Here is a 16,123-nt window from a genome sequence, read left to right as displayed (position 1 = left end):
CTAGATGAAGGAGCCTAAATTTTACACCAGCCAAAGATTTCCTGCAGTATAATTGACTTGTACTGTAATAGACTTAAACAACTCGCTAAATTATGTATAAAGGCAAGCATGGCCAGTTTCTAATCGGGATTTTTAGAAAAAAGTTCAGAATTCTAATGTGACATGTTCCTATATATACCATATATAGGAACATATATATAGGAACATATTAAAATATATACATATAGGTATATATTAAAATATATACCTGTAGGGGGAAGTAGTTACAGTTAGTTGACACATCCATACATCCTTACAAAATTTCACATTTATAATAGATCAAGAATCAGAATAATAAAAAAAAGTTTATCTCAAGGAAGTTGAAAATGATCCAAATTTTTAGTATGTTGTAGTTAACGATACATATTATTAAATCAAAAAAAAATTTGGGTATCTTATCGATCAATTAAGAGAGTAATTAATTAATTAAAAAAACACTAAATAACATAGCATGATATGAGGATGGTATGTTATTTAGTGTATTTTTAATTAATAAAAACTCTCTTAATTGGTCGATAAGATACCCAAATTTTATTTTGATTTAATAATATGTATCTTTAACGACAACATACTAAAATTTCGGATCCTTATCTACTAATTTATTTTTTTCTATTACTGGCGAGGGAACATCCTTAACAATCTGTTACATAGAGGGGGTAAGTGTTGAAAAGTTGTTCTAAATGCGTAATTTAAGTACAGCCCCTAATCGCAAAAAACTTGAGTGCAACCATGAACATATATCGTTTACGGAATGTATAGTATGGCTCCTAGAGTACTATTTAATATTTACAAAACCTCTGATAAAGTGACATATATTCAAAATGAATTTTTCTCCATTTATAGTCTTTGAATAAAATGCAATGAATTCGACGTATTATTATTATTTTAATAATTTCTAATTATCAAGTAAATAATTTTCAATATTTACGATTAGTAATAATCAATAATCAATGACAAATTTATTTTATGAAAAATATAATTTTGATAATAAAATAATTTATAAAATAGCAACAGAATTTTTCGCCATTTATGGACTTTTATTGAAAGAAATGCAATGAATTCGACGTATTGTTATTATTTTATTAATTTCTAATTATCAAATAAATAATTTTCAATAAATATTTACAATTATTTTAATAATCACCAATTAAACATAAATTTATTCTATGAAAAATATAATTTGATTATAAAACAATTTATAAAATAATAACAACAATAACTCGAATTCTCCTTATTTAAATAACAAACAAGTGAAAAGAAACAATTGACTGAGTTAATTGTTGAAATACCATGTATAGAAAGTGTTAATTACTCTAGCACATTACACATACATACATGTCACACATATATAACTGATATTCCCATATAATACATACTATACGATTTGCGTATAATTTGCGCTCTCGCGGGAAAACAGTGGTGTTTACGAAAAAATGTTTCAAACAAAAGTTGTTTATTTTATAAGGAACATTTTTTACATTTAAACTTTTGTTCTATCTTTAATGGTTTACAAAATGGGTCCTACGGTCCCAAGACTCAATTGACCTATGTTGCTCATTTGCGAACTCAACCTAACTTTTTACGTCCCAAGCACGCAATTTCAGCTTGATATCTCTTATCGTTTTTGAGTTATCTTGTCGGACAGACAACCAAAAATGGACTAATTAGATGATTCTGTGAACAACTAAACTAAAATTTGTTTCGTAGCACCAATATTTTTAAGCGTTACAAACTTGGGACTAAACTTATTATACTATGTACATTTCATATATACATGGTATAAAAACAAGAAAATATATTAACGATGCACCTCTAAACTGAAATGTACATTGACAAAATATCGGTCAAGTGGATGGAACACAAGTAATAGAAAAAAAACATTTTTAATAAAAAATACTTTTTAAGGGGCAAAGTTTTTATTGTACTAAAAAGTAGAAAATAATTTTATCTATGAGTCACTCATACCCACTATTTGTAAAATCTTGAGGTGCTCAATTAAAAATAAAAAAAAATTAATACTGAACAGAAGCTAGCAGACAAAGGAACTCGCACAAATTAAATGTAATCTGCATTTCGGTCAAATTTTTTCAAATTTTGGGATAATGATAGTTTAAATCATTCTGAATAAAAGTTCCCACGGTCACAAGCCATGTATATGATAGGATTTCAAGTTATTGCTAAATTAAAGTTGGAAAATGTACTCATTTGTATAAAAAAATTATTGTAATTTAACTGTCAAAAATCATGTACGTATATATTGTAGATGAAAATATTGATCTTAACACTTCATATTATTGATCCACTGAACATTTAACACTGCTTTTTCTTTGAATTTCGTAACATATTCTTCAAAAAAACAAGAATTAAAAAACAACACCCTAACATTAAAAAACATACGTATGCATGTAGTTATACATATCTGTATATGTATTTGCCTATACACATATAGTCATATATTATACAAATGAGTACATTTTTCAACTTTAATTTTAACATGAAATCCTGCCATTTTCATGACTTGTGACTATGGGAACTTTTCTTTAGAATGGCTTCAACTATCATTTGCCAAAATTTGAAAAAGTTTGACAGAAATGCAGATTACATCTAATTTGTGCGAGGTCCGTTATTCTCCTCCCAAGAATATACGAAACTCCCTGTATATCATTATAAATTTGAAAGAACCCAAATATTATTGTAAATAATAATTTTTATGAGTTCATACTAAAATAAGAATAAATTTTTTTATTAAATTTACTAAAAAAGGTTCAAGCCTCTAAAGTGGTGAAAATCCCATTTATAGGGACTTTAAATAAGGAAAACTGAAGCTAGCAGACAATTTTAAAATTCGTTAAAAGGCATATATAGGCTTTTCTCCGTAACAATTTTCATTAAAATTAATTATTTATATACTAAAAAAGATTTACTGAACGTTTCAATTTTTTTTAACGATGCAAACCCTTTTTATAGGGACTCTAAATATGGAATATCGGGATGCATTAATTATTTATGGACGGCCGAAAAAATTAAGGTTCGGTTATATATATGTAAAAAATTTTCTAAGTGGCCTAGGGTGGTGTTCCGTCCACTCAATTCAAAAATATCTCTATAGTTATTTCTTCAGGACATTATAAGGAATCATTTTTTGGCATTATTTATGGACGGTCGAAAAAAATAAGGTTCAGTTAAGGCTTATTAGCGACAAATTATCCACCTACCCTCGAGTCGATTACTGACAGGTACTTAGCTAACTTAATGCCAATGTTTTTCCCACAAGGGAATTTACAGATAAATTTCTGATACGCTATCCTAATTGTGTGAACCAAACTCACTTTTGACCGATAATCAATTTTCTTAAAGGGAAACAATTATATAAATGAATTTGTTTACAACAAAGTCCCCAAAACAAATTTTTATAAACTATAATGTTTAGTTGTACAAATGTCACTAATCTAGATTTAAAATTCACGCAATCGTCTAGTTATATAAATATTCTACATTTTAACTTTGCGTGATTTAGCACTTAATTTCTAGACTTTAATTCAAATTTATCGACATTTAATTTAGTATAAGCATTTCCTAAACCTTACTCATTTTGATATTATACAAAAACTAGCAGCGAAACCCGGCGTTGCTCGGGTTAAAATACATCACATGTTTAATGGCATAAATAATATTTAAGGGTCCATTTTTAAACGTAAATATTATAGATTTCTATTTTAGGTCGTCGAATATCGAAATTTCTAGTACCAGAACACCCTAGAATTTTTCACTTGAACTTGTTTCATTACTGTTCACTCTTAATTTCAATTAATCTTCTCTCGACTGTAAACACGATCAGACTGACGAAAAGTCACTGGATTTTGGTCTATATACCGTCGAATTTCAAAATTTCGATTGCCAGAACACTCTAGAATATTTAGTTGTATACCACTTTCAAAGTTAGAAACATTTTCAAAAATTTTATTTGATTAATATGCCTATCATTGATTCTTTAGTTTCATTTTAGATCTGAAGTCTTTAGTTTCTCAAGAAAGACAGACTCAAGTCACCAAGAGAGCCTCCTTTTATACCCTGAGGTTGTTCTAGATTCTTCTGGTTAAAAGAATATTGAAAAGAAGGGTTTTATTCTATTCTATTAGCTTCTATTGTACTTTTCCTTGTTAGAAAATCGTTAAATTTAACAAAATTTATATCCAGACAGAATATTTTAATATAAATAACATACTTTTAACAATAAAACCCTAGAAAAAACCACTAAACTTGGTTGAAATTAAAAGATTTCAATTTCGGAATAAGGTCCAGAAAGTTCATGTCCGGTTCTGGCTTGATAGTTCTACTGGTCGCAGACAGCTGGCGCTAACAGCTCTCGGTGGTCAGTTTAAAGTTGATCATAATTATATATATGATCTAGATCATTTCTAGAACTTTCTAGAAAATTTCGAATCGATTTTGACCGTTACACACATTTTGGAACTTTTTAGATCATCCTAGAAATTTGTTCTGAAAATTTCCGAAAGTTCACATGAGTAAGAAAAGGACAAATATATATTTTTTAACATTATTGCCACTCACTTCCACCCACCGCAACCAAACTCCCTTACTTTCACCATGAGACCAAAGGGTATTTACCGCCCCAACGGGAAGTTGATTGGAGTTGGTGGTCATAGTGAAAACCATGTCTTCACGTACTAACATTAGCATTTTATATATATATATTTGATAGATTATATTTTTCAGTCATATTTCCCCCGAAAATATAGATTAATGAACTGTATTGAAGGTCAAAAGGAAGGGAGGGGGATGTATTATGTTTGTTATGTTTCAAAACTTTGAAAATCTGTACAACCTATTCAAATTGGACTAGACAATTGAAAATCATAAATAATCGAGGAAATAAAACCGAAAAAACAGTCCAACTGAGGAATTGACTCCTCGTCAGTAGATTTAAATGGGAGCCGATGGAAAATGTTTGCCTGAGTGTACTTAGAAAAAGTCATATACATGAGAACTTGTGCTTTTTCGATTTATCCCCACAAGGTGAGATAGAAGTACCCTATTTCCGGACATCTCGTTCTCTTTACTTTGCATTTAAAGAAACTATTATAATTTATATTGTGAACAATTCCCAGCATTTTTAGATTCTTGACATTTTTTATCTAGCCTCATCGTTTTCGCAATATAAGCATTTGAAAAAATAAAACGCAGATTTTTGCCGAAAATTCGTTATTGTGGAAAATAAAGAATATTTTTTGGTTCTGGTCGAAAATTTAATTTAAAAGCAATTGCAAATTGTATTTTGGATTATATTTTCGATTCACTATTCACTTTTTGTCGAAAATTCGTCATTGACGAGAATTTAAGATTATTTTGCGGTTCTGGTCAAAAATTTGAAGTGCAAACTATATGACTTTTTATTTTGAACAATTATAAAGACTTTTTGACTCTTGATATTTTTACCTTATCTCACCGTTTTCGATATGTAAGCGTTTGAAGAAAAAAAACGTGTTTTGCAGAATATTTGTTATTGGCGAATATAAAGATTATTTTGTGATTTTGGTCACTAGTTTGATTTGAAAACCACATGATTTAAAATTTTGGACAGTTATAAAGACTTTTTGACTTTTGACAATTTTCATCTTACCTCACCGTTTTCGATATACAAGCGTTTGAAAAAATTATAGCTAAAATTATAAGGTGAAGACGCGTTTTTTTTAAACGCTTATAAATCGGAAACGTTGAGGTAAGGTAGTCAAGAGTCAAAAAGTCTTTATATTTGTCCAAAATATAATATCATATGATTTTCAAATCAAAATTTTGACCAGAATCACAAAATAATCTTTATTTTACGTCAATAATAAATTTTTGACAAAAACACGTTTTTTTTAAACGCTTGTATATCGAAAATGATGAGATAAATAATTTTATTTTTTCAAATGCTTATTTTTCGAAAACGTTGAGGCTAAAAAAAATGTCAAAAACCAAAAAATGTTAGGAATGGTTCATAATATTAAATACAATAGTTTTTTCAAATGTAAAGAGAGAATGTGGTGTCCGAAATAAGGGTACTTGTGTCCCACCCTATGGGTGAAAATCGAAAAAGCAGGTTCTCTTGTATTTATGACTTTGTTAAGTACACTCAGGCAAACATTTTTCATCGGCTCCCATAAAAATCTACTGACTAGGATTCCTTCGTCAAATGCTTTATTTCCTGCAGTAATAATCACTACATATTATAAAACAAAGTCGCTTTTTCTGTCCTTATGTCTCTATGTCCCTTTGTACGCTTAAATTTTTGAAACTACGCACGCGGTTTTTTTTAATAGATAGAGTGATTCAAGAGGAAGGTTTTTATGTATAATACATCCATATTATAGTAGAGTAAGGGGTTGAAATAGGGGTTGAAAGGGATATGCTTCAAAAACTAAAAAAGTTGTGCATCGATTAAGCTCAAATATTGACACGATATACAATCAGCTTCAAAGATCTATTGTTTTTATCTACTTTTAACCTTCGGAGGGTAGAAAGGTGTAGCGAGAAAGTGGGAAGGAATTATCGAATATTTACAAATATACCTAAGTGGGGTATCAAATAAAAGAGCATGACGTGTACATTACAAAATTGTTATCCCACGCAAGGAAATGTGGAGGGAGGGGTGCAAGTGGGGATGTTGCCCAGCAAAGCGGGTAGTTCACAGCTAGTATATTTCATAAAATAAACCATAAGAAGGAGAAAATCACCCATTTGAATGTAAAAATTTGTTACCGTTTTTGAGAATTTTACATCCAAGCGCGGTAAAATAAGGAACGCATAATTATTAAATTACCAATAGACTTTTTCATTCTAATTACGATTCTTTATTGTTTCGGACAGACAGTAATTAGTTGGACAAAGACACAAGATGTTTGTTATTCATTTTATCACATTAGTTTTTTAACAAACTGTCCGAAACAAAAGATAATCACTTTTTAAAATGAAAAGGTCTATTAAATTTATTTTGACAGATCATGTCAATAAAGTGTTGCTATACTAACAAAAATCAGAGCACGCTTTAATTTGTTTAGTTTTAGCAAGCCACTGATGTCGTTTAGTCAAGGCAAAATTCGTCATTGAGCATGATTAATTATTACCCGTTTTTCCAATTTTCCGGGAGGTTGCATTGTGAAAAATGAAATTTTTCGAACTTTTCTGTTAATTTGACTTTATTTTGAGTCGATTGGTGAAAATTCCATCTTTCTAGTATAGAACAGAAAATCATTATTTTTGGATGATTTTTCGCGCGCTCTCTTAACAATTAACAATCAAGCATTTAAAATTCAATCAGGCCAAAAATTTTTGCGGGATATTGTTGAGTAAACATTACACTACAAATAAAAGTTTTATCACTATATGTTATAAATGTGAAAGTAAGGATGTTTGTTTGTTTGTTTGTTACGCTTTCACGCAAAAACTAGCGAATGGTTTTTAATGAAACTTTACAGCAATATAGCTCATGCATCAGAATAACACATGAGCTATAAAATTAACCTGATATTTACTATTTGAAATTTTTACAGAAATCTTTAATTTTTGGTTCAAAACAATGATCACAGATAGAACAAAATTGATTGAGTATGTCAGAAAAAGTGGCCATGATTTGTTTGACATTTACTGTTTTAAATTTTTACTGAAATCTCTAATTTATGGTTCAAAATGATGATCATTTTGTTCTATCTGTGATCATTATTTTGAACCATAAATTAGAGATTTCAGTAAAAATTTAAAACAGTAAATGTCAAACAAATCATGGCCACTTTTTCTGACATACTCAATCAATTATGACTATTTTACAATTTAAAAAATTGAAAACTGTGCATATCTTTTAGCTGCGTAAAACAATCCCTTCAAGTATTATGGAAGGGAAATAAGTGAGATCAAGAGAGGTGGAGGCTATAAAATGGTGGTTTTTACTTTTAAGCCCAGTGAAGCGAGCGGGTATCAAGCTAGTACATAATAAAAATCTGATTTTTTCATATGCTTTTTGAGAGATGAAAATCGTAAAAATCACGTTTTTTCAAATTTTACGAATTTTTTTACTCCAAAAGTGGAGGGTTTAGAGAAAAATATCTAAGAAAATTTTTTTGTTGGTTTTGACCCAGTTATATGATAAAATTTGTTCCGAAGCGATTCGGTCAATATTACTCATTTGTTTAAAAAATAAGTGAAAAAAAAAATTGACTGAGTTATTGTTGAAATCCATGTATAGACAGTGTTGATTACTCTATCACATTACACAACCTATACATGTCACACACACATAACTAATAATCCCATATTGATACACACTATAAAATTTGCATCTAATGTGTACCCTCGTGAGTAAATAGTGATGTTTACAAAAAAAAGTTTCAAACAAAAGTTGTTTATTTTTTTATAAGGACCATTTTTTACATTCAGCTTGATATATTTTTTCGTTTTTGAGTTATTGTGTTCACAGACGGACGGGCGGACAACCGAAAATGGACTAATTAGATGATTCTATGAACACCTTCTTATTAGATGATTCTTGAGCCTAAATGGTCGATCGGTCTAAGGCGCTAGTTTTAGAACGTTGGACAATTTAGACTTAGGTTGCGGGTTCGAATCCAGGCAGCGGCAGTGTAAAAAATTTATAAATAATGGGAGTTCAGAATTGATCACAGTGTCGTCGCTTGGATAAGAACGAAGTAACCGATTCCACCCACATCAAAAATGTAATTGTAAATATGTTTGTAATGGAATAAATAAAGATTAACAAATAATGATGTGGGTGGCCTCTGTGACAAGGCATGCGTCACCAAAACGGAGGTTAAACCCCCATTATTATTATGAACACCTATACCAAAATTTTTTTCGTAGCATCAATATTTTTAAGCGTTACAAACTTGGGACTAAACTTAATATACTATGTATAAACATAAACAATATCCAACCGGGTTACCCACCGGTATCCTACACTTTTAGATTCAGGAGTATGTTTTCAACGAGATCCTACAAAAATTAATCATCAGCTCAATGAAGAATTTTCCCGGGACTAGTTCTTTCGAGAGTCAAATGCGGCCAAAAAGTTAATATTTTAGGCTAGGGAATACAGAAAAATAAATTTAAGATAAAAAAACAATTAAAAAAAATGTATAGTTACTTTTAATCCACTTCGTCCTTGCTGTTTCAACAAAACATTCTCCGGCTTCATGTCACAATGTATAATTTTATTCTTATATAACGCATCCAGACATTGTAACAACGAATGTGAAAATTTTCGTACTAATTGTAAACTAAATCCATGAAATTTATTCTTTTTTATTAATTCGTATAAGTTTATTGATAACAGTTCAAACGTGATGCACATATGATTACGAAATGTAAAATGATCGTACATGTGAATTATATTCATAGTATTATCCTTATCCTGTTTCCTTAAATGCTCCAGGATACGTACTTCTTCCTGTGCTTGACGATGAAATCGTTTTTCATTTCTCACCATTTTCAATGCAACTTGTTCATGTGTTTTATGATCGTATGCTTTCACAACTTGTCCAAAACTACCCTTCCCGATCACTTTCAATACTTCATAACGATATGCTACATGATCATGAGGGATATGTATGTATGATCCCTGTTCGTTATCATAATCACAATTATTTGGATTCCCAATAATACCAGGACGTTTCTTAGCTTTTGCTCCGATAAAATAAACATGAGGATACGTATAAATCTCACGATGTTCGTACGGTGTTAATTTATTACTATATAATTTCATCACTTGTTCGGGGGTTGCAACCATTGTATTCGGTTTTTCTAACGGTGGTTGGGGTGATGGTTGAGCGCTTTGTGGTGAACTTGTTGATGTACCAGTGGTTGATTTTCCACTTGGTTGTCGACTATGTGAATTCGATGGTAAACATATTCCACTACTATGGGTGATACATTGCTGTTGTGTTCCAGAACTTCCCGTGGATGATACAACAACTTCGGGTAATTGACTACTACTCGTGCTACTCACACTCCCGGCTAATGAATTTGGTTGTTGATCCTTTAAAACAGACTTTAAAGGTGGTAAATTACTTGCTTCTTGTATGTAACTCATATGAGATGTAATGCCTCCACCAGTTGATGGGACCGTAAATGGATGTGTTCTTGACAAAGGCATGTCTGCTAATAAACCTGCACTACTCATTTCCCATCTGGTTTTAACAACAAAATAATCACTTTGTTTATATTTTTTTCACACAAAAACACACTTTGCAAAAATAATGAGAAAAAAAAATTGTCAAAATTTTTATTATGTTTAAATTTATGAAATTTATATGCAAAAAATAAATTTTAAAATATTATTTTATCGTGATTTTAATTGATGTATACATGATTTATATGAATTAAAATATAAAAAATTATTTGTTTCAAAAAGGTTGTTGGCCAGCCGAAAAGCGCTAGCCATCAGAACCACAAAGTACCGACCTGCTGTGCTTGGATATCATAAAACACAAAATTCATAAACATCACATTATACACGTTTACATGCAACAGACAAAGATAATATGAATATATTGTATTTGGTACACTGCACTCGAATTTTATTTCACTTTTTTTTTCTTCTATTACTTTGGGTAGAGAATTTTTATTCACCGTTTTTTTGTATTATTTTGTACAATTTTTCATTATTTATAAATGAAAACACATTTTTTACGAATTACTGTACACATTGTTTTTAATAAAAATTTATTGTAAATTATTGTTTGTAATATTTTTGGGGTCTTGTTTTTGTGTTGATCCTTTGTGAAACAGTAGTATATATAATGAAACAAAAGAATTTATGGTTATTTCATGTCCCCTAAATATCTAGTTACTTTTATTCTGTGTAGAGCTCGTTTCAAATCAATGTTTTTACCGGCATTTTTGAATATCCCAAAAATTCGAATTTAAAATATATTTTAATAAATCTTTTTACGAATAATTCAATTAAGTTTTATATCATAATCATTTTAATCAAAATTATCAATTAATATTATATTTAAAATTTACTTACGTGCATTCTCTAAAATGTATATTTTAAAAACTGATATATGCTTTTTTTGAAATTGAGTTAATTAAATGGTATAATTATTAATTTTTTTAATAAATAAAATTACAGTTCATTTCAAAGACAATTTCCAATTTATATATTTATTTTAATTAAATTTTAAAATTTAAGTATTTTCCAATATTAATTTTTATATAAATTATTTTAAGTTGGTCGGTGCAATAAGATTTTTAGAATTTATAACTGATTTTCAGACGAGCCAATTATTCCACCGTAAATTTAAGAGATATTTAGTCGTAGAAAAGTTTTGCAGCTTATATTTATAGCCCCATTATCACAGGAGAGAGTGGTGGGGGTTTAAAACCTATCTAGTCTCCATGAACAGAATCGCTCAAGTTTGCGATTCGTCATACTCATAACTTATTAAAAAGTTTTGAGAGCTTGAAATTTTTCAAATTCTATACGAATATTACTCTTTAACTTTTATTTTTTGGAGTCTGTCGATGTTACAATAACTGTTGAGGCCGTTTGTATTACGATATTCACAAATAGTTTTCGGTGTCGCATGAATCATTTCCATGCACTTTTTCGTTTTATATATAAAATACTCGCATCACTGTCGGACATAGTACTGGCAGGCATGGATTTACATATTGGGCCAAATGGGCCATGGCTGCCGAAAAATTTGTGTGCGGAAAATTGATCGAACGGTCAAAATATTTTTGCATATGATTGTATCAGAACTAGCTGAAGAAACTTAGGGCTGAATTTTTGCCATTACCCAAGGGCGGAACTTTGTGTAAATTTGACCCTGATTACTTAATATAGACGCGTTTTATAGACTGCAATAATATTTTTGGGCGTAAAAAGAATTTTCATATATACTATGTCGCTGCCAACTAATTCATTTCGATCTAAACAATTATCAAATATTCTTGCAAGTTATTCTTCTTTGTCTCCAATGTATAATCCTTTCTTGCCAATCTTTTTCCAATCACATCTAACTGAAAAGTCCTTTCGAGTATTTAAATTAATTTAACGCCATTAATGAATATTAATTTTATGTTCACGAGATTTAATTCTAATTCCGTTAATGCAGCAAATTGATCAAAATATAAATTTTATGTTCGTCGAAAGCGATTTTTAACGATTTTACAGTTTCTCACTTACCTACCAACAAATTTTTTTTTTCAAATATGTAATAATTTTTTAAAATATACTTCCGTAGTGTAGTTCTAAATAAAAATGATGAATCTTCATAAAATTAAAAATTTATTTTATATAATTATTTAGTATAATTTTGTGAATCGAATACATCTGTTGCATTATATATAGCAACATTGTTTACTTATAAAATTACGTTTTATAAATTTTCTTAAGTAATTTAAAAAATTTTAATTACATAAATAATTTCTTTTTTAAGAAATATATCATTTTTATAATATAGATAAATTCAAGCTAAATAATATTATTCAACTAAAAAGAAATATTTTTTATCACATTTGAATATTTCCGCCATAGATTTAAAATTTATTTTTGGTCTAGAGCTTATTTCAAGTCAATGTTTTTACCGGCATATTTGAAAATTATGTTTAACAAGTTTTTGTTTATAAAATCCAAAATATTGATGATTTCATTCAGGCAAAATTTTTACAGAAACTTCACGAATGATTTATAATTTCTCTGAGCAGTATATCCAAAATCGGAAAATCGGAAATTTCAAATTTCTTGAAAAATTATAATTGTTGTAAATGTTACCATTAACAAAGTAAATTTTGGATAAAAATTGTCGTGTATATATTTTTAATTTATTAGAGATCGCGAGGATATTGAAGGATTGAATTTTTAATATGTTACACCATGAACGTAACTGTGTAGTAAAGTTTTAGATTGGGGTGAGGGGGTGATGCTTGTTCAGAAATTTTTTATAACAGCGGAGGCAAAACGATTAGTTATTCAGTCAAATCCAGAGACAGCTCAGGTTCAGGTGGGGCATACATATTTTATATAGTTTATCCCTAAAATAATTCAAAGTTTTGATTTTTATGTCATTAATACATTTTTCAGAAGCTCCTTCAAGTGAACTGTCGATAGGTAGATCTTTAAAAAAATGCCAAATAACGTAAGATATATACCCCCAAAATTAAGAATTGCATCCCTGCTTTAAACCAAGATATTCAAGAAGTAAGGTAAAAAAAAAAAACACTTTTATAACATTTTGGAGACAAAAGCTTTGTTTCCTGAATTTACCAAAAAAATGGTACCTGATCGAAGTGATTAAGTTCAGAAAAAGTACCAAAACTTTATCATTCCGTTGCATTAAAAATGGGAAAACTTTTTCCGTTCAACTAAGAGGTGAAAATTTTTATTTTCCCGAAATAGATCTTTGAATTCAAATATCATTTCTCTTACGAATTTTGAATTTTAAGGGGTTAGGGGCAGTTAGAGGCACGAAAGATCAGGTTCAGGATTCGATCAGGTACTAGTTTAATAAGTTTTTAAAAATTTGTATAAATTTCATTTAAATCCACCAACTGGTTTTTAAATGTCAGTGCGATCTTATAAACATAGTTTTGAGAAAAATGAGTTTAAAGTTTTGCTACCTGCTCTCGAGCGTCAGAGAGTCCGTCGATTATTGTTGAATAACTCGAAAAGTATCCGTCAGAGAATAATTTCGAGATATTATACTTTGAGAAAATCCATTCTGATTGTTCCTAATTTTTCTCATGCTTTCCAAAAGTTAAAAGTATAAGGAAAAGGATCGAATAAGTGTATAAACAATGAAAAAAAAAAAAAAAAACAACACCTTTTACTTAAAATTTTACTCAAAAAATTAAAACTACAAATATTTATTTTACAGTTTCAATTCATATATAATATCTCTTTCAATTTTTCTTTTTTTAAATATTAATAACATAATTTTTTTTTTAAATTTAAATTTTCAAAAAAACGAAAAAAAAAAACATTTTTTTGTGAGTACAGTATCTCCTAGTCATTACAGCACCTCTCATCAGTTACCCTCTATATTCACGCATGCTCACAAACATACACACACAATATAATTACATATACATAATATAATCAATAGCCCGGGAACTAGTAACACTTGAATGTCGTCAACTGCCGAAAACATGGCATTAAAATATGTTGTAGATCAGATCAAAATCACACTTTTCCATAAGATGTCAAATCCTCTATATCGTGTAGTACATATACGTTATGTAAACGAGCTGCCAAAAACCTAGGGTTGCCACCTGCTCGGGACTCGTCCGGCAGTGATGGGCTTTTGAAAATTTTCGGACCACCGCGTGGTCAGTGTCGAAAAAGCAAAAATTAGCATTATGATTACTGAATTGCCACCAGATGAATTTGACCTAAGTAATCAGACTATTGAGCATTTATTTTGTTCATGATTTTAGTATTTATAAGACATTTCCGCTTATTTTGTTGGTATCACGATAAGAAATCAGTTGTAAAACTTTTATGTTCGTTCTGTTTAAGTCACGTTCAGCTTTGTTCGTATTGTTTGAGTTATGCTTGTGTAAAATTTTTATGTCTATACCTTGTGATTAAGTGTTGATAGATACTTAAGGATTAATGCCAAAACAAACTGACTAATAGTTTTCGTGAAAAATGATAGACAAAATGTAAAAATTTCGAATATATTTATATTATTTCATACTTGATGTAGTTGAAATAAATTAAATATGACGAAATTGAATTTCACGCCTCACACTGCAATACTAACCCCTCCCCCCCTCTCCCACAACACCACCTTGCATAATGTGGCGGGCGAGAGACCTGACTGAGGTGGCAATCCTACAAATATGTGTCTCAATTAAAGCCTCTTTGGAACCCCTTCCTCCCTCCATGTAGCCTCTATCGCAGCTTTTATTATGTCCATATACCGCAACTTAAATTGCAAACCATTTTCATTGTGGCAAAAAAAATTTATAAAGAAAATTACATAGCTTGACGTCATTGCCACTCTCCCCTGATGTAGCTCTTGGATACTACTTTTGTAGAATAGCCCAAAATCGCGCTTTCCCACAAAATTTTGACATGCACGAGTGATACTGGAGGCAACTATCTAATGCCAATGTTGCATAGTTTAAAAGGGAATAGCGACTTACAGTAACACCCAGGGATTGGAAATTATATGGAAAATCTAAAAGGCTACAGTGGTCTCAGGTTTTTGGAAACTCATAAAGCCATGCATATTTTCCACCAACTTTCAGTGTGGGTGGAGGGAGTCAGAGACTACTCCCAGTACAATTCGGACGATTGGAAATCATATAGAAGAGTGTAGTTCGGTTCTGATCTACAACCTATATCAATACCAGATTTTTGGCAGCTGACAACATGCGAGTGTTACTAGGTCAAGGGTTATAAGTTCAAAAATACTATGAAAATATATTTTTGAAAATCATCACAGCATTGTCTTTTGAACAAACATAATAAAAAGAATCCTTGCACTAGTACTACACGATATTGTTTAAAACTATACTTGTTAAGCAAATAAAGAGTGCTCCACTTAAAATGATATAACTTTAAACTATTGTCTATCGGATTTTATGGCAAATTTGTATGATATATGATACCAGCCACATGCAAGTCGTAGCGTCGCTGGTCAATGCGATGTAGATAATATTAGGAAAGTTATAATTATATCAATGAGTGTGGGAGACTACATATACATTAAGCAGTGTGTATAAGAAAGATACTATTATATGTCTGCTTGCATGCTTATGAGTAGCAGTATAATAGTAGCAATAAAAACATGCAATCTCACATGTAATAGTGTATTTCTTATACGCATTGCTTAATGTATATGTGTCTCTCACACTCATTAATGTTGTATTATGCAGTGAAACCTGGTTAAGAGAGATATCAAGAGTCTTGAAAATTTTTCTCACTTATAGAGGTATTCCACTTCCCTAGTGTCTCAGATATCCGTTTATTCGAGTGCCCTTAAAAGTAAGCACAAACAAAGCCATCGTTGGTATCGAACCGAATTTATTCGATCAAGTAAACGAAAAATTGTATTTA

General features: G+C 30.0%; 1 protein-coding gene across 1 annotated transcript in view; it reads right to left on the bottom strand.

Moving 5' to 3' along the window:
- The window catches only part of LOC123302154 (dual specificity tyrosine-phosphorylation-regulated kinase 2), a 32,123-nt gene extending 21,900 nt beyond the window's left edge, over positions 1-10,223 (bottom strand). Inside the window, exon 1 of the mRNA XM_044884968.1 lies at positions 9,197-10,223. Coding sequence (XP_044740903.1) covers positions 9,197-10,204 — 1,008 coding nt within the window. The 5' untranslated portion in view covers positions 10,205-10,223. The remainder of the gene's footprint in view (positions 1-9,196) is intronic.
- Between the last annotated feature and the right edge of the window lie 5,900 nt (positions 10,224-16,123).

This window comes from Chrysoperla carnea, chromosome X (genome assembly GCF_905475395.1).
Source record: "Chrysoperla carnea chromosome X, inChrCarn1.1, whole genome shotgun sequence".
Taxonomy (NCBI): domain Eukaryota; kingdom Metazoa; phylum Arthropoda; class Insecta; order Neuroptera; family Chrysopidae; genus Chrysoperla; species Chrysoperla carnea.
The sequence above is the reverse complement of the archived record's forward strand: the minus strand, read 5'-3'. Positions and strand labels throughout refer to the sequence as shown.